This window comes from Corylus avellana, chromosome ca4, assembly GCF_901000735.1.
Source record: "Corylus avellana chromosome ca4, CavTom2PMs-1.0".
In the NCBI taxonomy this organism is placed as follows: Eukaryota; Viridiplantae; Streptophyta; class Magnoliopsida; order Fagales; family Betulaceae; genus Corylus; species Corylus avellana.
This window is the reverse complement of record NC_081544.1, coordinates 9073080-9100064: the sequence shown is the minus strand read 5'-3', so window position 1 is coordinate 9100064 and position 26985 is coordinate 9073080. Positions and strand designations below refer to the sequence as shown.

At 34.3% G+C, this 26985-nt stretch overlaps 3 protein-coding genes across 5 annotated transcripts; all 3 read left to right on the top strand.

Moving 5' to 3' along the window:
- The first annotated feature begins 4916 nt into the window (after positions 1-4916).
- LOC132179405 (2-oxoglutarate-dependent dioxygenase 19-like) lies at positions 4917-7474 on the top strand. The gene is made up of 4 exons (XM_059592133.1): positions 4917-5148; positions 5225-5460; positions 6042-6369; positions 7124-7474. The coding sequence occupies exons 1-4, from the start codon at positions 4930-4932 to the stop codon at positions 7376-7378; spliced, it is 1038 nt and encodes a 345-aa protein (XP_059448116.1). The 5' UTR covers positions 4917-4929; the 3' UTR covers positions 7379-7474.
- A 7273-nt stretch (positions 7475-14747) lies between these two features.
- On the top strand, positions 14748-18867 carry LOC132179570 (pentatricopeptide repeat-containing protein At5g09450, mitochondrial). 2 transcript variants are annotated; one of them, XM_059592311.1, is made up of 3 exons: positions 14748-14847; positions 15092-15398; positions 17705-18867. In XM_059592311.1, exons 1-3 carry the CDS (start codon positions 14813-14815, stop codon positions 18602-18604), a joined length of 1242 nt encoding a protein of 413 aa, XP_059448294.1. In that variant the 5' UTR covers positions 14748-14812; the 3' UTR covers positions 18605-18867. The 2 variants fall into 2 exon arrangements, with proteins under 2 accessions (XP_059448294.1, XP_059448295.1); XM_059592312.1 differs by lacking the exon at positions 14748-14847 and having other exon boundaries at positions 15342-15398; positions 17085-18867.
- Positions 18868-21158: 2291 nt separating this feature from the next.
- LOC132179289 (serine/threonine-protein kinase PEPKR2-like) lies at positions 21159-26617 on the top strand. Of its 2 annotated transcripts, none has more exons than XM_059591993.1 (5): positions 21159-21314; positions 21912-21988; positions 22120-23043; positions 24721-25017; positions 25997-26617. In XM_059591993.1, the coding sequence occupies exons 3-5, from the start codon at positions 22308-22310 to the stop codon at positions 26362-26364; spliced, it is 1401 nt and encodes a 466-aa protein (XP_059447976.1). In that variant the 5' UTR covers positions 21159-21314; positions 21912-21988; positions 22120-22307; the 3' UTR covers positions 26365-26617. The 2 variants fall into 2 exon arrangements, with proteins under 2 accessions (XP_059447976.1, XP_059447975.1); XM_059591992.1 differs by having other exon boundaries at positions 21889-21988.
- The last annotated feature ends 368 nt before the right edge of the window (positions 26618-26985 follow it).

The following is a 26985-nucleotide window of genomic DNA, read 5'->3' as shown; positions in this document are numbered from 1 at the left end:
TATGACGTGGAGTTTTACGCATTAGTGCAATCATTGAGGCATTGGAGTTCCTACCTCGCCTACAATGATTTTATCTTGTACTCGGATCATGAGGCGTTGAAGCACCTCAATAGTCAAGATAAACTCGCATCCCAGCATGTAAAGTGGGCTGCATATGTGCAACAATTCTCCTTTACCATCAAACACAAGTCGGGAGCTTTGAACAAAGTGGCCGACGCCCTTAGCCAGAAGTCGACACTCTTGACCACTATGGCAAATAAGGTAATTGGTTTTGACCTTTTAAAGGATTCTTTATCAACTGGCCCTCTTTTTGGCCCAATTGTTGATGATGTGATGTTGGGAAATCAGAGTGATTTTGAGCTGCATAATGGGTTCCTCTTCAAGGGCACTCAGCTATGCATCCCCGAGGGTAGTCTCCGGTTGCAGATTATTCAAGAGCGTCATAATGAAGGGCATATAGGGCGGGACAAAACTTTCCAATTGGTGGCGGAGAAGTTTTATTGGCTTAGCATGAGAAAGGAGGTGGAGAAGTTGGTGTGTTGCTGTAGGGTGTGCCAAGTATCAAAAGGAGCAGCTATAAATGCCGGTTTATATCTATTCCAGAAGGTGTATGGACTAACGTGAGCATGAACTTTGTGCTGGGTTTACCTCGGACCCAAAAAGGTAATGATTCCATCTTTGTTGTAGTTGATCGATTCTCAAAGATGGTTCATTTTATTGCATGTAAAAAGACTATCGATGCCGTGAACGTGGGGCAATTATATTTTCAAGAAGTATACCGCCTCCACGGCCTTCTATTGTCCATAGTTTCTGACCGCGACACGCGATTCCTTAGCCACTTTTGGCGGTGCTTGTGGTAGCTATCTCACACGAGACTTGATTTCAGTAGCGCTTACCATCCACAAACGGACGGGCAAATGGAGGTTGCAAATCGGTCATTGGGGGCATTGCTTAGAAGCTTAGTGGGTGAACTCCTCAAGTCATGGGACCAGCAGTTGTACCAAGCTGAGTTTGCCTACAACTGATCCGTCAACCGGAGCACCGGCCTTAGTCCGTTCACTATCATCTAAGGGAGTAATCCACAGGCACCACTGGATTTAGCACCTCTCCCTGATTTAAAGCAAATACACACCCAGGTGGAGGACCTTAATGCACATATACAAGAGGACCTTAATACACACTCATTCGTCGTTAATGTTGGCGATCACATGGAGGTGCATCCTAAACCATGCCTTATATATGCATATATATTATCATTTCTTTTCTATTCCATTTCTTTTTCTTTTGTGTCATTGAGTGGTAATTTTACACAATATCATAGTAATGATTTTAAGTTTGAATTTGAAATTTTTATTTATTTTTCATTTCTGATAAAATATTATATGTATTGTACTTCACTTGTTAAAAAAATAATGTTAAAATATTATGTAAATAATTAAATTTATGATTTTGAGATAAGTAGTGATTTATCAATAAATATGAGTGAAAATGCGGATGCAGAAAATAGCAACATCCCATCCACATCATGCGATTACTATCCGCATCCGCGCGGTTAATGCAGATAGTATCCACATTTGAGGTAGTGAGCGTTTTAGACTTTGAAATTGTAATTCACTAATTATTTCTTCTAGTAAAAAAAAAAACATTATTTATAGTTGAACACTATTATTCATCACACTTTCTAATCATTTTGTCAATAAATTTTCATTACATACATTATTTAATATTTAGCTTCTAGTAAATCTATAGTTGGTAACAATAAAAAACATTTAAAAACTAATAATAAAGGAAGAACATATAAAGCAATTAATCAGACATATTAAAAGAGTTTTGTAAAAGTGAAATCCAACAACTTTACAAGTCTAGCAAATATAAGAAACATAAATTTCAAATCCGACAAACATAAATTTAAAACTATTAAATATAATATATATGTATATATATAAAATATTAAATATATAAAGGAATGCGGATGTAGATATTATTCGCATCTGCATACCCTAAAACCGCTATTCGCATCCATATTTGTGGACATTAGTTTTTGCTATCTATATCCGTATCTGCATATGCGGATAGCGGATTGCGGATAAATGTGGATAGCAAATGCAGACGGTTATTATCCACCCACATTTTCATCCCTATCAATAAACAAATTTTGAGGCCAAGCTTCATAGAGTTCAAACTCAAAAGTGAAATTAAAATTAAAATATTAACCATACCATTTTTTTTTTTTTTTTTTGATGTAATCTTACATTATTTATCTAAATTGCTAACAATTCGAGCGGATAATTTAAACAAGAAATTTATTGTTTGAAATTTGCTAAAGGAACATTGTTTGATGCCAGATTATGAGTAATGGGAAGTACAAGAGTGTTATACATAGGGCATTTGTGAATGAAAAGGATACAAGAATATCAGTAGCCACAGTTTTTGGGCCACCACTGGAAATGGTTGTCAACCCAGCACCGTACCAGAGTTGGTCCACCCTGAAACCAATGCACCTGCATACACTGGAATAAATTATAGGGAATACGTGCAACTGCAAAAAAACAACCAGCTCGAAGGCAAATCCTGCTTGGATCATGTTCGAATCTTGCCTGCCTAAACTAGTTGTCTCCATGATGCAGCACCGACATTAGTGTTGGTTTATTTTATTTATGTATCTGTTTCTTTTTTAATTAGTTTTTCTTTTCAATAAAGACTGAGTTTTCTATTTTTCTTTAAGGATTAGGTTTTTCTTTTTCTAATTAGAGGGTTATGGGCATAAATAGACTATGAGAAGAATAGTTACAAATTGTACTTTATTTACTATTATTATATTGCGCACTTCATCGGCATGATTTTTTGTCGTAAAATTATAATATGTTGTCCGTGGAATTATGCCTTAAACGGCTTTCTAAATGCACTGTTTTTCCTTATTGGCATTATTATTGAGATAAGGGTTATCAACTTTAGATTATTCAAACCTTATAATGTTTTCGAAATTTCAACATTTATGCTTACTTCTAACCCTACCAAGTTTTCGGTGTAGGCTAAATTTTGCTGGTGATTTACTTACTAAGTCGTGGATTTACCCAATTACTTTTTGGTTTGTAAAATATTTTTGTTTTATACCATAGGAAAGCAATCTCAGGTGTGCAGACTAGAGTTGTTCGCAGAGGATTGAGATACTGAGCGAAGGCTTATAGAGGAAAATTTGTGTATCATTTGTGTACTGTGGTATGTTCTAATATAGTAGTGTACTTAAAATGTTTTGTATTTTGGAGGCTCTGGTTTGTATTGATCATAGAAAAACACACTAAGGAATTTAGTCTTATAGTTTAGATCAATATGACATTTTCCACTATTTTTATTCTAATTAATGTTAGTGCATGCAACACTTCATGTTAATTATCAGTTAAATGATTTTGTGATGCTACGAATGACATTTCAAGTTAGTTACTATTGCTAATTAATTTTGAAGATGTTACAGTTGCTCAATGGTGTTGCAGGATTTGGGTGTAGATAAATAATTTGGAAAGTGTACATTCATGGGCTTGGCGGTGTCGTATGACAGCTTCCTAGCCTCCGTTGCTTGATGGGTCGCCTGAAAATGGTGGTTGTGGCTCGAAAATGGGCGAGAGTGAGACATCTAGGGCTAGGACTAGGGATGTAAATACGTGAATAGAAATTTTGATAGAAACATTTGATGCTGCTTTTTCATTCCCTATATTTATATATATAATTTCTGAATTTGGTGTCATGGCAGGGCTTATTGGATCATGTCACATCAACCTAGCTAATAAGATATTTATACAATATTAATATGATATATAGCCTTTTTTTTTTTTTTCTGCTCGTAATGTTACGTGTCATCGTAGATTGCGAGATTTATTGCGCGCAATCATGAACCATATTACTAAATTGGCTCATTTTGACTCATTCGAAGATTTATGATCTAATGAAATAAAAGTTAAAGGGCTTGTTCATACTTTTTACAGCTTTTACGATCGTCTTTTATGCATCCATTTTACACATTTTACTCATGCCTCAATAGGGATCAAATGTGCTCATATAGAAATATCACTATCCATCAAAATATTTTACTTTTACTCATATATGTTAAATAAATAAAAAGTTAAATTATCATTCTCAGCTGTCTCGCTCAAAATATAGTCGCATCTCTCTCTCTCTCAACAACTCCACTTGTTAAGCTAAACCTCAAAGGCATCCTCTATAGACTATAGTGTTGGGAAAATTGATAATCAATTGGTAACTAATTTTTTATTAGCCCTTTATGCGAAAAACAAGTTTGAAAAGAAAACACTCGAGAACACACACCAATCACACACGTACACAAAGAGTTTACGTGGTTCGGCAATATGCCTACGTCTACGGGGCATGATCCGGTCTCCTTCTTTACTATTGAGAAATATTGAATACAATGGTACAAGCCTGAACCGCTCAAGTTTAATATCTCAAACCAAGCCCTTAACCCCTTGTACACTCCTCTCAACTGTCTCTCTCAAATACCCGGTAAAGAAAAAACTCTCTACACTTTGTAAATACCACAAAGTGCTCTCACCAATTTAGATTTTCCAGATCCCCCACTTAACCAAGGACTGCATGTCCTTTTATAGAGGCTTAATCACAAAAAATATGAGAACAATTTTAATTTAATTGCTGCTGGGAAAACAAAACCATCATGAATACAAAATCTTTTCTATGATGAAGATAAGCATTGCAGCCCACATGTTTATCCACACACGTTTTCTCCAAAAAATCTAATTCCAAGTTGTTCTTGGACTCCTTTTAAAACTAACCTTATCTTCTTATAGATAATTATGACTTGATCCCACCAACTTGAATATTGATATTTTTTAACAATTATCTTCACACTTGTTGACAATTTCAGCCATTATCAACATATAGTCTATTCATCAACCCAAGATGATAAGCATCAAAGCACTGGCTGAATCACCTGGTCTCACCTCCATCCCTCCCACGTACACCTTCACCCGGAGCCCCAATGATGAACCAGTTTCAGATGACCCAGAGGACTCAATCCCCATTATTGACTTCTCTCTCCTCACCTCCGGTACACCTGATCAACGATCCAAATCCATCCATCAACTTGGCAAAGCATGCCAAGACTGGGGCTTCTTCATGGTAAACGCATGCACTGCTATAAATTAATATTGTTTGCATATATAGTACATCATGTGTATTCAATCATGATAATCAGGTGATAAATCACGGTGTGCCGGAGAGCCTGATGAAGGCGATGAGCGACGCGTGTGGAGAATTTTTCAATCTGACGGAGGAGGAGAAGCGAGAGTATGGAGGGAAGCATGTGTTGGACTCAATCAGGTGCGGCACCAGCTTTAATGCTTCCGTGGATAAAGTGTTGTTTTGGAGAGATTTTCTGAAGATCTTCGTGCATCCCCAATTTCATTCACCTTCCAAGCCAGCTGCCTTCAGGTATTACACTTCATTTCAGGATTATTTTACAACCTCCCCGAATCATTGGTCAGTTAAATTAATATAATAAATTTAATCACTTAATTATTAATTAAATGAAAAATGAACTGATAGAGTCAAGGTTTGATTTCAAAACTTAATCCTGACACCATATTAAATTATCAGTTGTTTCAAAAACTTAAACTGATAAGAAAAAGTAAATTTAATTACTTAATCATTACTTTTAACGGGAATGATTTTAATTCTGATATATGGAACCTCCATATGGATCTGATTGCTACTTGGCTAATAAGGATTTTTTTTTTTTTTTAAATAATATTATTTTTAACTTTTATAATGAGAACATTTTAATTTCTTCAAATGATAGAAGGAAATTATCTTCCTAATGTGATAAATATAGTTATGATTAAAATAATATTATCCTACAATGGTGATATTGTAGTTCTAACCAAATAGGAAAATGATAAGTGTTCTCTTAATGATGTCCTTGTGTCATCATCTTTAAGTAGAAATTATTTTATAAAAAATCAACTCAACAAATTGCATAACGTATTCTTTTGCTTTTGTATTTGTTACAACAGAGAGATTTTGTTGGAGTACAGCAAAAGAAGCAGAGAATTAGCCATGGAGTTGCTGAAAGGAATATCAATGAGTTTGGGATTAGGAGACACCTACATACAAAATGCCTTGAATTTGGAATTGGGTTTGCAACTCCTGGCTGCAAACTTATATCCGCCTTGTCCGGAGCCGGAACTAGCAATGGGGATGCCACCGCATTCAGATCACGGCCTGTTGACCCTCCTCATACAAAATGGGATCTCCGGGCTTCAGGTGCAGCATCAAAGCAAGTGGGTCAATGTCAATTCCATTCCAAATGCATTCGTGGTGAACGTTGGCGATCACATGGAGGTGCATACTACTAAATCATGCATTCTGCAAATATATTATCATTTTTTTTTATTCCATTTCTTTTACTTTTGTTGCAATTGTTTTCAACCCCGCCCCGGCGCATTTTATCACTTTTGCTGAGTTGTTAGTATTTTTGTTTTGAAAAGGAAAAATAAACTATGGGGAAGGTCCAAACGAATTTTTTTTTTTTTTTTTTTTTTTTTTTTTTGGCCCTTGTGGTGGCCGGACCACCACCAAGGGCCATGAGGTGGCTTCGACCACCCTAGACCGGCCATTTGGGGTGGCCGAAGCCACCCCAACCCCAACTGGGGTGGTCCGGCCATTCCTTAGTTTTTTATAATTTTATTTTTTTAATTATTTTTAAAATATATATAATATTTTATTATTATTTTTATTAGTTAGACATATGTCGTATTTATGTCATTATGATCTTTCTAAAGAGATCTTGACCATTAACTAGATATTCTCCTGTCAAATTCCGTAAAATAGTTCTAAGTGTTTATAAATATTTAAAATGTACATTAAATTCTTAACCTCATTAATAGCAGTTTACTAATTTAGACTAAATTTAATGTGCAATTTAAATGTTTATAGACACTTGACATTATTTTACATAAATTAGATAATATTTCTTCCAAATTGATTTTGAGGAAATTTCTTAGTTAAATAATTTTTTTTATTAACCTCAAATTTTGAAATTAGTAGTGATTTATTGGTAAACAAATTTTTAATGGAAAACATTGTTTGATGCAAGATAACGAGTAACGGGAAGTACAAGAGTGTTGTACATCGGGCACTTGTGAACGAAAAAGCTACAAGAATATCGATAGCCACAGTTATTGGGCCGCCACTAGACACGGTCGTCGGCCCAGCACCAAAGTTGGTCCACCGTGAAACCAATGCACCTGCATACACTGGAATAAAGTATAAGGAATACATGCAACTGCAGCAAAGCAACCAGCTTGATGGCAAATCCTGCTTGGATCATGTTCGAATCTTGCCTGCCTAAACTAGTTGCCTCCACCTTATCCATGTAACCAAACAAACTTCCTTTTTCTTTACCCTGCACTGTTTAAGGAAGTATGATTTTTTAAAAAAAATATATATATATATTTTATAATGTAAATTTCCTCAAATTTCATTCATCTTTATATTAAAATTAAGAATGGTGTTAGGGATACCACAATTTTCACTATAAAATCATTTACAAACTCATATAATTAATGAAATAATTAAGTAAAAAATATGACTTGATCAATTTCTCTTAATTATTTGATTGATTATAAATTGTCACATTAGTTTATGAATAACCAAGTAAAAGTTATAATATCTCCTTTTTTTTTTTCTTTTTTTTTTTTTCTTTTTTTGACATGGAAAGGGAATTCGATCTAGTAACTTTCACTTTATGAGGCGTGGTCTCCAGCCGATTGAATTTCCGCTTGGAGACCTCAATTATTCTCCTTAAATTAAAGAAAATGATAAATGCTCAGTCCAAGACAAAGCAATAAAAATCTATTTTGTTGTCATCCATTAATGAAAAAAGTTGGAAGAGTAATGCTACTCTTCACACTAATTTATTACGCTCATTTTCATAAGATGGATGTAGATCTATTGAGCGGGGATAATCATTCATTATGGAGGTGGCGACCATTCTCAAAAACCAAAAAGACTAAGCTAAGGGAAGTCACTAAAACAACGAAAGAAAGACCTTTTGATATACCAATAGAAGAAAGAAATAAGGGTTGAAGTTCATATCGCTTAATGTAGCGTGATTTAAGTGGCTTATTTTTTTCTTTATTTTTAATGATTGAACATAGAAAACTACTTAAAATATGTCATATTCTTTCTCAAAAAAAAAAAATGTCATATTCACAGTATAAAATAAAAATAAAAAATAAATAAGAGTGAGGGTCTGTTTAGGTGTACATTTGAGAGGCTTAAAAGTGCATTTAAAACTAAAAAAAAAAAAAAAAAAAAAATCCGTTGTTATGAATGCGTTCATGCATTTGGTGGATGACCATTTAGTTCCATCTCCTGAAATTTTACATATTCATATCATCTTTTAGAATTCCTATAACACCCATGCAATAAATTGATTAACCATTTTGTTTCATATTCTCCCTTTCATATTCCTTAACCTCCCATTATGATTCCATGCCTATAAAAATGAGTATTTTTTTTTTTTTTCTAATTAATAAGGTGGGAAGGGGCGACCAGTGTAGTTTCCCCCCTTGGGCGTTACCATCGGGGTTCCCACTCGCTGTGGAATGTCCAGTTTGAGCCATAGCTACTGCCTGGGAAGGCAAGCCCGTCACTAACCCCCACAAAGGTGTGAGCCAGTAGAGCCCCTTCAAAGTTGCATCTGGTTCACGCATCTACTACCGCAAGTGAATTCTAACACGCGACTACTAGGATGAAATGAATTCTTCTACCAACTCAACTACCACCCTTGTGATTATAAAAATGAGTATTGAGTTGTATGTAAATCACACAATAATATAGAAAAATCATACATAGTTCTTGAAGAACTAGTTTCACATATTGCAATCTCTTTATTTTGTCTTGTTATTTCCTTTGATTTTACAACACGTTATCGGCATGAAGCTCTAGCCAATTATTGTGTTCTTTTGATCTTCAACATCAAAAGTTATCTGTGAGCTATTCTCAATTCATTGTAAGTTTCTTTAACGTTTAGTAATCTTATTATCTATTTTAATAAACATTCTAACATTTGCATATCCATGTGAGATTTATATGAACTAGAATTTTATCATACTAATGCTATGAATATAATGTCTTATAATTTATATTTGAAAATTTTTGGTTTGCGTATAATATCACTTAATTTTAAATAATGTTTATTTATTTAATTCTTGATATATTTTTGTATAGATAATGTTAAATCTTACAAAACTTGAGTTTGTCGCTCTTGACGTTTCTAGCAAAAATTACTTATCTTGGATCCTTGATGCTGAGATTCATCTTAAAACTATGAATCTTGGAAATACTATTAAGGAAGATAATCAAGCATCCCAGTAGGATCGCGCTAAAACAATGATTTTTCTTCGTCATCATCTGCATGAAGAATTAAAAATTGAGTACCTTATAGTAAAGGATCCCTTGACCTTGTGGAATAATTTAAGGGAAAGATACGAGTACCAGAAGACAGTTATCCTCCCAAAAGCTCGCTATGATTGGATACACCTGAGGTTGCAAGATTTTAAGAGTGTCAGTGACTATAACTCTGCACTCTTTAAAATCAGTTCACAATTAAAATTGTGTGGAGAAAAAGTCACTGGTGTGGATATGTTAGAAAAAACATATACCACATTTCATGCCTCGAATGTGCTCCTACAGCAGCAATATCGAGAGCGTAATTTTACAAGATATTCTGAACTGATATCTTGTCTTCTAGTGGCTGAGCAAAACAACGAGCTATTAGTGAAAAATCATCAATCTTGTCCAACGGGTTCTACACTATTTCCTGAAGCAAATAAAATCTCATTTCATGTTAATAAAGGAAACCGTAGTCGTGGACGTGGACGTGGTAGAAAAAATTATAGAGGTCAAGGGGAACGTATTCATAATTCTTACAAAAAAAATACCCCATACCACCAGAAGTGGAACCACACTGAGGCGAAACAAAATGAAAACATAGTTTTATAGAATAAACCTACAAAGAACTATGAAGATAAATGTTACAGGTGTGGTATGAAAGGACATTGGTCGCGTACCTGTCGTACGCCTAAACATCTGGTAGATCTATATCAAGCCTCCATAAAAGAAAAGGGGATTGAAATGAATTTTGCTAATCACAATAATCCTGAAGATTCTCCAATTTTTCTTGATACTCTAAATGGAGAGGGTAGCACTCATCTTGATGTTTCTGATTTCTTTGTAGACTCTAACACAAATACTGATCTTCTGATTGGTGATGAATATGTCTACAACAATTAATATGTTTTCTTTATGTCTTAATCACAGTATGTTTACATTGTCAAATTTAATTATATTTTGTTATTCTCTTTTTTATTTATGAAATTTTAATACATATTTTGTTTATATATAGAGGTATGAGTCATATTGATGGAATGATTAATTCCAAGATGATTGGTGAATATTTATGTCTAGCAGACAGTTGTACAACACACACAATTCTTAGAGATAAGAAATATTTTCAATACTTGATATTAAACAAAGCTAGTGTCAATACAATATCAGGTTCATCAAACCTAATCGAAGGCTCTGGAAGAGTGAATATCATATTGCCAAAATGAACAAAATTTTGTATTGATGATGCTTTGTATTCTTCTAAATCTAGAAGAAATTTAATCAGTTTTAAGGATATTCGTCTAAATGGTTGTCATGTTGAAACCGCTAATGAAGGTAGTGATGAATATCTTTATAATACTTTAACAATTTCGGGCCAAAAACTCATATTGGAAAAACTGCCTGCTTTCTCTTCCGGGTTGTATTATACAACAATAAGAACAATTGAATCACATGTTGTGATGCACCAGAAGTGCTCTAATCCAAAGATGTTTATGCTTTGACATGATCGTCTTGGACATCCGAGAACAATTATGATGCGTTGAATAATTCAGAACTATCATGGGCATCCCTTAAAGAACCTGAAGATTCTTTTATCAAGTAATTATCCTTATGCTGCATGTTCGCTGCATGTTCTCAAAGTAAACTTGTTATCAAATCATCCTCTTCTAAGGTAATTGTTGAATCTCTATCATTTTTACAAAGGATTCAAGGGGATATATGTGGGCCGATTCACCCTCCATGTGGGCCATTTAGATATTTTATGGTTTTAATAGATGCATCATCTAAGTGGTCACACGTTTGCTTGCTTTCTACTCGTAATGTTGCATTTGCTAGACTTCTTTCTCAAATAATTAGATTACGAGCACAATTACCTGATTATCCAATTCAATCTATTCAGATGGATAATGCGGGTGAATTTACATCTCCAGCATTTTATGATTATTGCATGTCAATTGAAATTAATGTTGAATATCCTGTCGCTCATACTCATACTCAAAATGGTTTAGCTAAATCGTTTATTAAACGACTTCAATTAATTGCTCGACCTTTGATTATGAAAACAAAATTACCTGTTTCTGCTTGGGGACATGCAATATTACACGCTGCATCATTAGTTCAGATTAGACCAACAGCTTACAAAAAATATTCCCCTTTGCAACTTGCATTTGGTCAACCACCAAATATTTTTCAATTTTGTATTTTTGGTTGTGCTATATATGTTCCAATTGCGCCACCTCAATGCACTAAGATGGGACCTCAACGTAGACTTGGAATTTATGTTGGTTTTGATTCTCCTTCTATCATTAGATATCTTGAGCCTTTAACTGGTGATGTTTTTAAAGCACGTTTTGAAGATTGTCATTTTGATGAAAACATATTCCCATCAGTAGGGAGAGAAAAGTCGTTGCCAGAAGCACGACAAGAAATCGCTTGGAATAATTCAACGTTATCTCATTTTGATCCTCATACAAATCAATGTGAACTAGAAGTTCAGAAGATCATTCATTTGCAGAGTATTGCAAATCAATTGCCGAATGCATTTATTAACAACAAGAAAATAATTAAGTCTCACATTCCAGCTGCTAATACTTCAGCGAAGATAGAAGTCCCTGTAGGACAATTAATGAATACAACAGCAAATGAGTTTAAGGCATGCCTGAAGCGTGGAAGACCTATTGGTGCAAAGAATAAGATTCTCCGGAAGAGAAAAGCACAAGGAAATGAAATCGGGGCTCCTAAAGAGGCCTTACCCACAAAACAGGCAACAAAAATTGATCTATCCAAACTTTCTATACAAAATTCTCCTGGAAAGGAATCCCCCGAAGAGGAATCTTCTGTAGAGTTACCCCCTGAAGAGAAACAAGTACCTGAAAATAATGAGATCTCAATAAATTATGTAAGTACAGGAGAAATATTGGATAGAAACAAATTTGTTGTCGACAACATATTTTCATTTAAAATTGCATTTGACATTACCAGAAGTAATGATGATATTGAACCACAAACCGTCGAAGAATGTCGACGTAGAAATGATTGGTCAATGTAGAAGGAAGCAATTCAGGTAGAATTGAACTCACTAGCAAAACGTGAAGTATTTGGACCTGTAGTCCAAACACCTGAAGGTGTATCGCCTGTTGGATACAAGTGAGTATTTGTACGAAAACGAAATGAGAAAAATGAAATTGTGAGATATAAAGCAAGACTTGTTGCACAAGGTTTCCTGCAGAAACCTGGTATTGATTATGAAGAAACGTATTCCCCTATAGTGGATGCAATTACATTTAGATTTTTGATTAGCTTGGTAGTTACAGAAAGTTTGGATATGCGTCTAATGGATATGGTTACAACATATTTATATGAATCACTTGATAATGATATATACATGAAAATCCCTGAAGGATACAAAATGCCTGAAGCATATAATTCCAAATCTCGAAGTATTTATTCTATCAAGCTACAAAGATCTTTATACGGGTTAAAGCAATCCGAACGCATGTGGTACAATCGTCTTAATGAATATCTATTGAAAGAAGGATTTGAGAATAATCTAATTTGTCAATGTGTTTTCATTAAGAAATCAGAATCTGGATTTGCCATTATTGCAGTTTATGTAGATGATTTAAATCTTGTTGGGACTTCAGAAGAGCTCATAAAAACTGCCACTTATTTAAAAAATGAGTTTGAGATGAAAGATCTTGGAATGACAAAATTTTGTCTTGGCTTACAGATTAAACATTTTCCAAATGGAATTCTTGTTCATCAGTCAACATACACAGAAAAAGTCCTGAAGCACTTTTACATGGAGAAAGCTCATCCTTTGAGCACTCCAATGGTTGTTCGATCACTTAATGTGAAAAAGACCATTTTCGCCTCGAGAAGATGACAAAGAAATTCTTGGCCCTGAAGTACCATATCTTAGTGCAATTGGTACGCTGATGTATCTTGCAAATTGCACACGACCTGATATAACATTTTTAGTTAATTTATTAGCAAGATACAGCTCTGCACCAACTTGAAGGCATTGGAATGGGGTCAAACATGTTCTACGTTATCTTTGTGGAACAACTGACATAGGATTATTTTATTCAAGAAGTTCATATTCACAATTAGTTGGATATGCAGATGCAGGTTTTCTTTCTGATCCGCATAAAGGTAGATCTCAAACAAGATATCTATTTACATGTGGAAGTACTACTATTTCATAGAAATCTGTCAAGCAAACACTTGTTGTTATTTCTTCAAATCACTTCGAGATTATTGCAATTCATGAAGCAAGTCGGGAATGCATATGGCTAAGATCAGTAATTCAACACATTCGAGAAAAGTGTGGTTTATCCACAATCAAAGATAACCTGACAATATTATATGAAGATAATGCTGTTTGCATCACACAAATCAGAGGAGGATATATTAAGGGTGATAGAACCAAACACATTTCACCAAAGTTCTTTTATACACATGAGCTCCAGAAGAGTGGTAATATTGATGTTAAACAGATACGATCAAGTGACAATTTGACAGATTTATTTACTAAAGCATTACCAACTGCAACATTTAAGAAGTTGGTGAATAACATTGGAATGCGTCGATTGAAGGATCTTTCATCATAAACAATTGAAGCTCTTCATGTTAATGAGGGGGAGTAAAATGATTATGCTGATTGTACTCTTTTTCCTTCGCTAAGGTTTTTTTCACTGGGTTTTCCTTTGCAAGGTTTTAATGAGGCAATCCTAAAGCATACGAAGACACACAAGAATATTGTACTCTTTTTCCTTTGCCACAGGTTTTTTCCCACTGGGTTTTCTTTGGCAAGGTTTTAACAAGGCATATTCTTAGTGTATGGTTATCCAAGGGGGAGTGTTATGAATGCATTCATGTATTTGGTGGATGACCATTTAATTCCATCTTTTGGAATTCTACACATTCATGTTATCTTTAGAATTCCTATAACATCCATGTAATAGATTGATTAACCATTTTGTTTCATATTCCTTAACCCCTCATTATGATTCTATGCCTATAAAATAGAGTATTGAGTTGTATATAAATCACACAATAATATAGAAAAATCATACATAGTTCTTGAAAAACTAGTTTATATTCGTTTGATAAAAATAATTAAAAATACTTTTAACTAGTAAAAAAAAAAATTCAAAACGTACTTTTATCTAAAACTTAAAAATAAAACTTTTATTAAAAAAATATTTTTGCTAAAAATTTTATTTCCCAAAGCAATCCCAATTCCCAACTGCTCAGAAAAGTAATTCGATTGGATGCTAAACAAACAATAGCTTTGAAATCACTTTTCAACGGTAAGAAAGAGATTTTCTTAGAGCCTTACATAAGAGCCCTAGGAAAGAGAAACGAGATGTAACCAAACAGCGCGGCCATGGTCTCTCGCTTACTATTCCTCACTTTCATAAGGTAAGCTCACCGGGATTCATCATTCTACTTTCCATTTCTCCGTTTGGTTCCCGAGAAAACGAAAGAGGAAAATTGTGAAACTTTTCATGATTACAGTTTCAAATAGCTCAAAAAAGAAAGAAAAAAAAAAAAAAAACAGAACAAAAAAAGGAAAATCTTTCGCTCTCTTGCGTTTTCTCCGCAGCCAAACGGGTTTGATTTCTCTTTGTGGCCCAGTAAACTAACCTTTGTCGGCGAACCCTAGAAATGGCAGCAATGGTGGTGGCTTCATTAACGGCAATTCTCAGTCACTCTCGCTCTTCAATAGGACCAGCTTTCTTTCTAGATTTCTCTCTTCGAAAACTCAGACAAGTGAGTTTCTCGAAGAGTCTTTGAATTCTCAGGAAAACGACGACCTCAGAAGCAGAATATTCAGGCTCAGACTCCCCAAGCGGAGCGCCACCAATATTCTTGACAGATGGGTCGGCGAAGGCAATCAGATTACGATCTCCGAGCTCCGTCAAATCTCGAAGGAGCTCAGGAAGTCCCAGCGTTACAAGCACGCTCTCGAGGTTCGATTCTCTCTCTCCCTCAGATAATTTTCTATGAGGTGTTTGGTTGCTGAGAAAAATGGTGAAAATTTAATGAATCGAACGATTTTTTTTCTTGCTTGGCCGGCAAGCTTTAGAGCGTTGAAAGAAGGCAGTTAAATGTATTTAGCTGTAGAAGTACTGCTGAGTTACTAGTATGATTTCCGTGCAATTCTGGTGATTTTAGGCTTTTTAGCAACGCATTGTACTTCAATAACTTAGTCGATAGATGGATTCTTTTATATGAAAATTAACAACTGCTTAGCTTACAATTAATAAGAATTGGTATTATATTGAGATTTCTTTGATGGGTGCTCGTTTGTAGGCACATTTGTTAGGCTTTTGCTATTTCTCTTTACACTCTACCTTCAAGATATGTACAGTTTTGCTGGATATGTTTTTTATATGTTTAGATCAAAATCTTAGTTTCGCTTCTACATATATATACAGTTTAGTTAACTATGTTTGGATCAAAATCTAACTCATTATCAAGAAATACGTAAAAGGAAACAGAGGATGAGATCGGAGAGTGTGGAATTTTATTATTAATCACCTAACAATTGGTGCTGCCCAGAAGTAATATTACCTATAAGCTCGATGAGTATAATTTGATTTGAAGAATTCTTGTTAGTGCAGTATACGAGTAACTGAATTTTCAGAACTAGTAGCGGCATCATAACTTTATCTTATACATGAATAAACATGTGCTTATGAAATATTTATGAATAAGCAAAGCATGCTCTAAAGAAGAAATGTTCTCATCTTTTTCAGACACAAAAAGGAAATCTTTTAGAAAGCAAAGCCCTAGTTCACGAAAAATGAACAAAGAGATTACCTCTGGTTATGGAAAAAGCTTAAGAAAAGATACGGTTAGCTATGGCAAAACATGAGTTCCTGAAGTGGTTACAATACACTGAATGTGTAGGTACTTTATTGTTTGGGTGTAGGCAGGTGATTAGGTGAAAGCAAATGTCACATCTTGTTCGTTTTTTAGGCACATTATGTTTATTGTTGATTCAATGGTTTTGTTTTGTTTTTTTTCTTTTTCCAATTACTTGTTCAATTATTTAGTGTTTTATTGTTTGGGTGTAAGCAGGTGATTAGGTGAAAGCAAATGCCAAGTCTTGTTCATGATGTTGATTTTTTATTTTTTTTCGTGAGCAACGTGATGTTGGTTATTTTTTAAGCACAGTATATTTATTGTTGATGCAATGGTTTTGGGATCTTTTTCCAGTATCTTGTTCTCGTGTTTTTTTTTAGCAAAATAAAACAGAGAATCGGTTATTTGTTTAGTTATTTATCAAAGAAAAAATTCTTACATCTAAGTAAGTTCGTATTTTTTCACCTCATTTTAGCAAAAACTTTTTTCTAGTTATAGGAAGATAGGTTAGATCAGTTGCATGAGGTAATACAATTTATTGACAAAAAAAGGTATTATTTTATTAGTGGGTCGCATCCCCCAAGAGAAAAATGCTGGCTCCACCATTGTGCATTTGTGCATACTAGTATAGAAGCTCATCTATTAATTGAAAGGTGGAGGTTTTACAAAAATTCCTCTCTATATATTTATTTTGCTTTGGGTTCCTTCTCTCTCTTTCTTGTTGATTTTTCCCTGAACAAATGGAGAAGTCTTTGTTCTCACTCCAAAAACTTATCCACCATTTGCAGTTGAAAAGATTGACAACATGTTTATGGCTCGCAATAAGGGTTTTTTCTTTGATGGTGAAGATCTGGAAAGTTGGTGGCATGAGCAAGATCAACCATTAATTGCTTGTATTATGGGATATCTTATGGCGCATTAAAGAGGATATGTTTGCTAAAACTGTCTTGATATTAAGAAATCTCTGCTCCATTTTTTTTTCCTTTCCCTTTTTCATATTTTTGACAAATCATGAGTCAAATTATCTTGATCACCCAGATGTCTATATGCTAGTACATATGATTGGTTGGAGGTAAATTTGTTCTGGCATCTAAAATATTTACCCATTTGTTCAGGTGAACGTTTGCTCTCTCTCTCTCTCTCTCACACACACACATTATCAAGATTACTTATGCTTGGTTTGGTTGCTAAGAGTATAACTTAATCTTATACCAGATTGATGACAGTGCATCTGTTTAACTGTTTTTTTTCAGTAAGTATTTGCTACATGATTAGTGGCTGTCAACAGATAGAATTAGCTGGGAAAGAGTTCCAGAACATCTGCTATGAAAGTTTTAAGCCTTTCTACCATGTCCCTGCTTTAATACATAATTTTAAATCCTGTTGTATAATTGATACAAGTTTGCAGATAACAGAATGGATGGTTACTCATGAAGAATATGAATTATCAGACTCTGACTATGCTGTCCGCATTGACTTGATGACAAAAGTTTTCGGCATTGATGCTGCAGAACGCTACTTTGAAGACCTACCTGTGTCTGCAAAAACAATTGAAACATGCACTGCTCTCCTCCACTCTTATGCTGGGGCAAAATTGATTGAAAAGGCTGAGAAACTTTATGAGAGGATGAAGGACTCAAATCTGCCCTTAAATGCCCTTACACATAATGAGATGATGACTTTATACATGTCAGTCGGGCATGTTGAGAAGGTCCCATTAGTTATCGAAGAACTTAAACGACAGAAGGTTGTACCAGATATCTTCACTTATAATCTATGGATAAGTTCATGTGCTGCAACATTAAACATCAATGAAGTTAGAAGGATTCTAGCGGAAATGGGGCATGATTCAGTTTGTAATGAAGATTGGGTGAGATACATTAACCTCACCAATATATATGTTACTGCAGGTCATCTTGTAAATGCAGAGTCTAACTCTCTAGTTGAAGCTGACAAAGGTACCACACAAAGAGAATTGATAACGTACGATTTCCTTATTATTCTGTATGCTGGTTTAGGAAACAAAGACAGAATTGATCAGATATGGAAATGCTTGAGAATGGCTAAACAAAAAATGTCAAGCAGAAACTATATTTGCATTCTCTCTTCATATCTGATGCTTGGGCATTTGAAAGAAGTAGAAGAAGTTATTGATCAGTGGAAGCAATCAACCACAACAGATTTTGATGTTTCTGCTTGTAGTAGGCTTGTAGATGCTTTTGCGGATGTTGGATTGACTGAGAAGGCCCACAGTTTTCACATCCTGCTGATTCAGAAGAACTGCGACCCTGCAAGTCTATCAAAATAGTAGCTAGAGTTTGGTCTTATCTGCAAACAATATTTGAGGGATCAGTGTTTGGACATCTTGGAGAGGAAATAAGTGCACTTGCATTTCTTTGAGGCTTGCTGCATGACTGAATTGCCTCATCCAACTTTCAGCATTCTGGTATTGCTGCTGTTTCGCTTTTTGTGTCCATACTCTAGAAATGTAAAATTCAGGGTTTCTTGAATATCAGACTTGCGTTTATTTCCTTCCCAATGTCTATGATCTAAGATGCTTTCCCAGCTGCTGATTTAATCTTCACTGCTAGTGTCAAAAATGGGTACAAAACTTGTGGTTTTGCAATTTTGAGCCAGGTTCAACCCAAGGAAAGGAGACAGAATTTCTTCGATGAAGACCTTGGTTGACTATGTCTGGAATGGTCAATTTTCGTCACTTCAAAAAAAAAAAAAAAACAAATACACTTGTTATGCAGAACTTTCTGAAACTATTATATGATAGTCCAGAAATATTCACAATAAATATGGAAGCCTTTTAGGTTATTGTCATGTATTGTAGCCCTGTAAGACGAGGCTTCATACCTAATTTCCATTCTAATATTTACTTGTATTATGTAGTTTTATAAGGTCTATTGGCCAAATTCAAATTATGCTTTGGTTTAGCTGGTGTGAAATTTATGAAAGTGGTTGGGTGTATCTTAGGGTGAGAGTTCGATTCATGAAATAGGAATCTTTAATCGTATTAATGTTAGCCGCATTTAATTTTACTGATGTCCTAATGGAATTGAATCATGTTATGGTTCAGTTAGACTTAAGGAAGCACATGTAGTTCCCAATAAGTAAGTGCTATTATGGTTACCTCTAGGTAGAATAGTTACAGTTGGTTTCTTCCCGTCTGCATTTTTTGAATAAAAAATACTAGGAAAAATAACACAAACTCCTAAAATTATTATACCATTGTCATTTTTTTTTCAAATTACCAACTGTGTCAAATTTTACCGTTAAACAATTAAAAAATGTCAATGTCCCTCTCCCATGACAAAAGTACTTTTTTATAAATTTTTTTTTAAAATAATCTTTTAAATTATAGAAATAAAACTAAAAACTAAAAAAAAAAGAGTGTAAATGTATTATAAAATCCTGAGTAAACGTGTGATTTAAAATCACTCACCAACATTTTAATTTTGAAAATTAGTTGCTTGAGTTTTTTATTATTCTAAATAGATTCTTTCGTGAATATGCCGTCCAAGTTTACCTAGAGATGGACATATATATATATAAAGACCGGTGTAGGCCAGGTTTGGAATTTGTATTAAATATACTACAAAAAATACTAATTTTTTAAGAAAACAATTATCTTCTATTTTTTATTTTGCTTATATTTTCTTAATCATCAATAAATACTAATTTTATTTTTTATATGTTGATTTAATCTTTAATCTTAATATATTTTTCATCTATTTTTGGGTTCCTTGTTTTATATATTTCTCCTTCACACTTTGGCTCTGTTCAATATAAATTCCTAGTTCCGTCCTTGCGGTAGACGGTTAGTACCTGACCTTAAAATAATATATATTTTTTTATTGTGTTATGAATTTTCCCTTAAAAATTTAGAAGAATTATACAAATTATTGGTTTTATATAATTATTGGGTAAAGTCCACATACCTCTCTTAAACTATCACCCAATTGACCTCTCTCTCAAACTTTCAATTGTGAAAATGTCCCCCTTAAATTACCAAAACATTGTCAATGTCCTCCTAAGGCAAGCAAAAAGATAAAAATGCCCCAATGTATTTCTCAATAAGACAGAAATACCTCTATAAATTAAAAAAATTAATTAATTTTTTTTTAAAAAAATAAAATAAAATTTAAAAATCTAAAAAAACGAAAATTTTAATTTAAAAATAAAGATATTTAAAAAATTTATTTTTTATACGAAAATTTTTAACTTTTTTTAAAACGAATTTTTTTAAACGAATATTTTTTTTAACCAAAATTTTTATTTAAAAGAAACATTTTTTAAAAAAAAACAATTTGTTTTAGATAAAGAAAATTTTTTTAAAATAGAAATTTTTATTTTAAAAAGTTATAAAACAAAAATTTTCATTTTTTATAACAAAAGAAATCGAAATTTTTTAATCTTTTTCTTATACAAAGGAATTTTTTTTTTATTTTAAATTTTCCGCGCTTTGTTTTTTTTTTAGATTTAGGTTTTTTGTACAAGTTTTAGTTTTAGTTTTTTTTTTTTTATTATTTTACTAAGGGTAGTTTTGTCATTGTGGAGAACATTGACAATGTTTTGATAGTTTGAAGAAAAAAATTATTATAATTAAAAGTTTAAGAAGACTTTATCACTTAAGTGGTAGTTTAAGTAATACTTAAGACTTTACCCATAATTATCCCTAAAATATATAAAGTCGAGAATGTGTCCTCTATTATGGGCATTTCCTTTTTTGAAACAGAATGTAGGTTCTCTGGCAGTACCGGCAAGTCATGCACTCTACTGTGTTTGGAACCACGTGGTAGTTAATGGGGACGCGCGAGACCAACAGAGTTATTTATATCGACGGTTGTCATTCTCACGTGAAACTTTCCTCTCTCTCTCTCTCTCTCTTACACGCGCGCGCACGCAAATTTGCAGCTTTCTCTTTCCATCAAAACTCTCCTTTTCAGTACACAAGAGCCTCCAATCACCGCTTCATCTAATTCTGCACTCTGCTTCTCTTCTCCATGAAGGTAAGCAAACGCACCGATGTTTCTATTTATTTCATTTTCAGGGTTTCCTCTTTCCTGGTATATCTTTCTGTTTCATTTCGTTGATCCAAGCCTTACTTTTATGTATCCCAGTTTGTTTGTGGGTTTTCTGTTCCTTTTGATTATTCCCTATTTGCCTGCTGAGAAAACAAAGGAAAAAAAGAAAAAAGAAAAAAGAAAAGAGCATTCATTTGGGATTCTTTTTGATTTTTTTTGTTTTGTTTTGTTTTTGTTTTTAAGTTGATAAATTTACTTCAAGTGGTTAAGTAGGCCATTTTAAATTTAACTTAACTGACATTAGCTAGTTCTGTGTGTTCTTTGTTTAGATCCCTAGAAAATAGCGGAACTTTAGTGTTGTTAGTTGGTCTTGTTGGATATTTAGTTTTTGTCAGGTCCCAATTAAAAAAAAGAAACAGTACTTTAAGCATGGTGTTCGTATTCTTTCTCTCTAATCTTATACCAACAAATGGGGGACTTTTTTTTTTTTTTTTTTTTTTTTTTTTTTTTAAAAAAAAAAAGAAATCTTGTTGTATCTTAACGTGCCTTATGTTCTCAGATCGCCTTTGTCAATCAAAGCAGATCGATGTCCGAAACCTGTGAATCATCTTTTCAGATGGGGCGGAAGAAGAAGAACAAGCGGCTTCTGATGTTCAAAGGTCTAAACTTCTCTCTTATTTATGCTAGTGTACCATTATTATCATTTCAATTTCGGATTTTATGATGTTTCAGATGATTTGATTAGTGTGAACTATTTTTTTTTACTGATACCCATTTCCTGAAATTGCAGAACTCAACACGAAAGCAGTCTATTGACATAGTTGTTTCTCCCATAGCATTAGTCAAAGAGTTAGCTGATTATCCTTTGTATTCAAGGATGGCGATGGAGATTTTGTTAGTTATGCGGTAAATGAATAATTGTTTCCAGTTGCTCATGGAATTTACAATATTGTATGATTTTCTACCTTGATTTGTATCATGGAGGCACTTGGAAAGAAAAGGAAGGGATTGGAAATTTTGCGGTTAAGTCATAACTCTCCAAAACCATTAACAACAGTTTGGTCTCACCTGTCATTGAATAACTCAAGGCACAAAAAGAAGTGCAAGGAAGATGAAGTTAGAGAAGTTCATTCCAGTAAGAGTGTATTTAAAGGAGTTGTTACTGCCCCACCTTGTGGGAGTATCTGTCCGAACCCACCAGGGAGGGGTCTTAAGAGAAAAATTGGGTGTATTGATGCCGCAACTAAAATGGGTAGGAAGAAGAAGATCGAACAGGATTATGATTTGGGTGTGATAATTGGGCAAGGGAAATTTGGGTCAGTGAGGTTGTGTCGAAGTAAAGTGAGTGGAGAAGAGTTTGCGTGTAAGACTTTGCGCAAGGTGGAGAAGCTTGTATATCAAGAGGTGGAGATAATGCAGCATCTCTCAGGTCATCCTGGTGTTGTAACACTGAAGGCGGTGTATGAAGATGCAGAATCCTTTTATCTTGTGATGGACTTCTGTGCTGGGGGACGGCTGCTTGACCAGATGGCAAGGGAAGGGCAGTTTTCAGAGCATCGAGCTGCTAACATACTCAAGCAACTGGTTTTGGTTATCAAGTATTGCCATGAAATGGGTGTTGTTCACCGTGACATAAAGCCTGAGAACATTCTTCTTACAAATTCAGGACAGATGAAGCTTGCAGACTTTGGCTTAGCTGTGAGGCTGTCTAATGGTAATGATTATTCTCTCAATGATGCTGATTTTCTATGCAATTTGGCACCATTTATATGCAATCTTCACTTGGTGGATAAAGTTGGGTTAGACACAATTAAGTAAATTAAAGTGGTTAAGTTAAAAATAGGGGAAACTTTAGAAAACTCCCATGAACTTCCTCTCGTTTTGAAACTACTTCTCAAAGTTTAAAAACTCTCAATTAAGAGTGTCGAACTTTCAATTTCTTTCCATTGCTCTCTTATGTTAGGATTTTCCCTTAATTGGTCAAAATACCCCTTTTTCTTTATAAAAAAATAAAAAAAATTTGCAAAGATGTTGCAAAGAATTATTATTATTTTTTTAATAATAATAAAAAAAAAGCCAGAATCTTTACCAAAACAAGGGTATTTTGGAAATTTTGACAAGATTTAACGGAAAATTCTAATGAAATTGGGTAATTAAAAAAAATTGAAAGATCGATACCCTTATTTGAGAGTTTTTGAACTTCGTAGGGTACTTTTAAAACACGTGGAAATTCAGGAGGATTTTATTAAGTTTTCCCTTAAAAATAAGAATCAATTACCATGATAAACAATGGTTTGAAACTTTTTGTAAGTTTACTCATTGAGGTTTTCCTTTTTACCAATATCTTAGCAGTTTAAGCCAGGATTACCAGCCTTTGCAGTCAGTGGCATCTCTCCCGCTTTATATAGTTGAAATCTGGTGTTCAACCTTTATGACAAGCCGAGATTTTAGGTTTGGGGAGAGATATCTCGCATCCAATGTTGCCATTTGACAACACCGCTAAGTTTTTTTACCATCCTAATGAAGGGGCTCGGTTTCTATGCTGGTTGTTCAACAGGCCAGTTTGGACAGGTTTTAAGTGCCAGTTTGCAGCTGAACTGGTACCTAGATCATTTTGGTATTCGTGAATTCATCTAGAGGGTTGATGCTATAGGCTGCAGAACAGAATGGGTACACAGAAAGGCAGTTGGGAACATAATACGGTTGGGTAGGCTTTTACAGTTCATTTGAATTGCTTAACTTAGATAGAATGTAGTTAATTCTAATATTAAACCGGATTCCTTGGTACTCAGTATATGATCAATGTAAAGATTTTCTTAAAATGTGAATGTTCTTCTAGAAGCATGTATGTTATGCTTCACTGAAAAATTTTATACACTTTTAGGTTTCTATTCATTAACGTAATATGGATACTGACACTTCAAGGATGAGGTTTAAAAATTTTAGATTATAAAACTTCTGTGGGTCTGAATTGAAAGGGCACATAGGTTGTATGGTCTGCTAAGCTGACAGTATATTTTAGTTACACATATGGTAAATAATTCACTTTGCAATGTTGAAACATGGTGATGATTTTCATCTGTTAGTTATGTTTTACTGTTACTGCCTTTTTCTTTGCTCTAGTTTATCGCATGTATTTGTATTTATGCTTTGCAACTAGTTACCTTTTTTCTTTCAAAATTATTTCCTCTTTGCATCTAAGCATAGTCGCTATTGTCAATATTCTGGTCTTCTCTATTATCCCGGCATCCTTTCTACCATCTAGTTCCTTGAACACCAAATATACTAGTTATGGTTTGGTCTTTCTATTTCCATCATCTAGTTTTCTTGGACCTCGCATTCAATTCTTGGTAGATTTGCATAAATTGGAACTGTGGTTTATCTTCTGTAGGCCAGAGCCTGGCAGGTGTGGTTGGAAGTCCTGCTTATGTTGCCCCAGAAGTCTTGGTTGGTGATTATTCAGAAAAGGTTGATATCTGGAGTGCTGGTGTCCTCCTTCACGCTCTTTTGCTTGGTGTGCTTCCATTTCCAGGTGATTCCGTGGAGACAATATTTGAGGCTATTAAGACGGTGAACCTTGACTTTGAGAGTGGAGTATGGGAATCAGTCTCTCAACCTGCCCAGAATCTGATTGCCCATATGCTGACTAGGGACGTTTCATCAAGGCTAACCGCTGACGAAGTACTAGGTAAGCTTCAAATGTTCCCTGTTTTTTCCTCGAAGTAAATTAGGATATGTTTATAGGGGTCTCACTGAGATTTGGAAGTAGTAAATTGTACCCAACAAAAGTGTATTTTTCAATCATCCAACACAAAGTTAAAAATCCTACTTGTCTTCTGTGGGAGACTTTTTAAGTAAAGCAGTGTCTGATATCCCTAGTTTTGGGCATTCCTATTAACCTTGAAGGAAAGTATGTTGTCTTTTGGGCTTTTGGTTGAAAGTGGTAAAAAGGCCGCACGGGGTTAGTTTAGGTCTTTACGTTTAAACCTTGGCAATCGAAGTGGGAGACTTTTTCAGGAAAGCAGCAGTCTCTGCTATCCCTAGTTTTGGGCATTCCTATTAACCTTGAAGGAAAGTATGTTGTCTTTTGAGCTTTCGGTTGAAAGTGATAAAAGGGCTGCACAGGGGTTAGGTTAGGTCTTTATGTGTAAGCCAATCAAAGAAGGAGAAGGAAGGAGACCATGTTGGTTTAGCTATAGGCAACCAAAATTAAGTGCTAAAATGTCAAAATTAACTATATGTCGATAGTTTTCATCAACATGAACAAGTGAGCAATAAAGGGTCACTGAGTTTTGCTTTATTGCAATGTTGAACTAGGTCTATGAGTTTTGCTTTATTGCAATACATGGTTCTGCTTGAGGAGCCAGTTTATACCAGCTGTTATGCAAGTCTGGGAGAAGCCAAATGGAGCCTAATTTAATAGTATATTTACAGCTTTTCAATTATTTGATACTCAGGCTGTAACACCCTGTATGAGACTGAGTTTGTCTAACAACATATAATGCATTCAGTGAGAAATTTGGAATCATTACCTTAAAACTACTTGACCAAAATCACATGCAATGGCTAATGGAGTAATTATTGCTAATAATTTATACGATATATATTTATATTGCCATATTTCTGGTCATTTATGTGTTCTTGATCAAAATTTTGTAATTTTCCAGGACATCCATGGCTCTTGCTCTATACAGAAGAAACATTGGAGACTCTAACATTCAAGTCGAAAACGAGAAACCGTGTTGTTAGACTGACTTCTCACCAACTGACTGCTATGCCTGATGCGGAGTCAGAGAGAAACAAGATAATTTCCAGCAACTTTCTCAGTGATGACTCCAGCCTAAATTCATCATCTGATAGTTTGAGTAGGAGGTCAGAAGAGCAGGAGTGTGGACTTGTTGATGCTCTTGCAGTGGCAATTTCACGCGTTAGGATATCTGAACCAAAAAGAAGTAGGCTTTGCAGCCCCAGCAGCCCAATAAGACAAGAGTGTTCCTCTAAAATGAAGGTTAATAACCTCTGTACAGCCTTCTGAGTTGCCTAATGCAGTCTAATAACCAGCTGACTCTTCAACTGGAGCAAAGTGACTGTGGGTTCTGAATCTTCTGATGTGTAATCTTATTTAGTTTAACCTGACACGAGATATGTGAATGTCTGCTTTGTACATCTCTCATGTAAACAGAACTCAGGTGGTGTTGTGCTTTCTTTCAGTCATGAATATGTAGTTTGATGCATTTTATTTGAATAACCGAAGTCAAACCGTAAGTCTTGCATTTACATTTTACATTCTCCTATACGACTGTCATACAGTTAGGATATGATGTGAAGGTTGATTACTCAGAAATGAAATGAAATATGTTGGGAAACAAATATAGAGTTTGTGGATGTAATTTTCACAGTGCCGTTTACCAAAATAATAACAAATTAGCATTATACGATTGTCATATAGGTGAGATAACGTTGCAGTAAAAATTAATTATTAATTTTTTTTTATAAGTCATTGTTGATTAAAAAGTTGATTTATTGACACGTTATTTTAATTGTATAACAATCGTATAGTAGTCTATTAAAAAATTACTCCAAAAACAACTTTAAAAAGATTTATGTCCCTTATTCAATGGAGATGAGATTACCTTGACATTTAGCATGCTTACAT

Coding starts and splice junctions, on each gene's coding strand:
- LOC132179405 (XM_059592133.1), top strand. CDS start 4,930: ATGATAAGCATCAAAGCACTGGCTGAATCACCTGGTCTCACCTCCATC. Junction 5,149..5,224: donor AAGACTGGGGCTTCTTCATG/GTAAACGCATGC, acceptor CATGATAATCAG/GTGATAAATCACGGTGTGCC. Junction 6,370..7,123: donor ACGTTGGCGATCACATGGAG/GTGCATACTACT, acceptor GTTTGATGCAAG/ATAACGAGTAACGGGAAGTA.
- LOC132179570 (XM_059592311.1), top strand. CDS start 14,813: ATGGTCTCTCGCTTACTATTCCTCACTTTCATAAG. Junction 14,848..15,091: donor CTATTCCTCACTTTCATAAG/GTAAGCTCACCG, acceptor GGCGAACCCTAG/AAATGGCAGCAATGGTGGTG. Junction 15,399..17,704: donor GTTACAAGCACGCTCTCGAG/GTTCGATTCTCT, acceptor ACAAGTTTGCAG/ATAACAGAATGGATGGTTAC.
- LOC132179289 (XM_059591993.1), top strand. CDS start 22,308: ATGGAGGCACTTGGAAAGAAAAGGAAGGGATTGGAAATTTTGCGGTTA. Junction 23,044..24,720: donor AGCTGTGAGGCTGTCTAATG/GTAATGATTATT, acceptor TATCTTCTGTAG/GCCAGAGCCTGGCAGGTGTG. Junction 25,018..25,996: donor AACCGCTGACGAAGTACTAG/GTAAGCTTCAAA, acceptor GTAATTTTCCAG/GACATCCATGGCTCTTGCTC.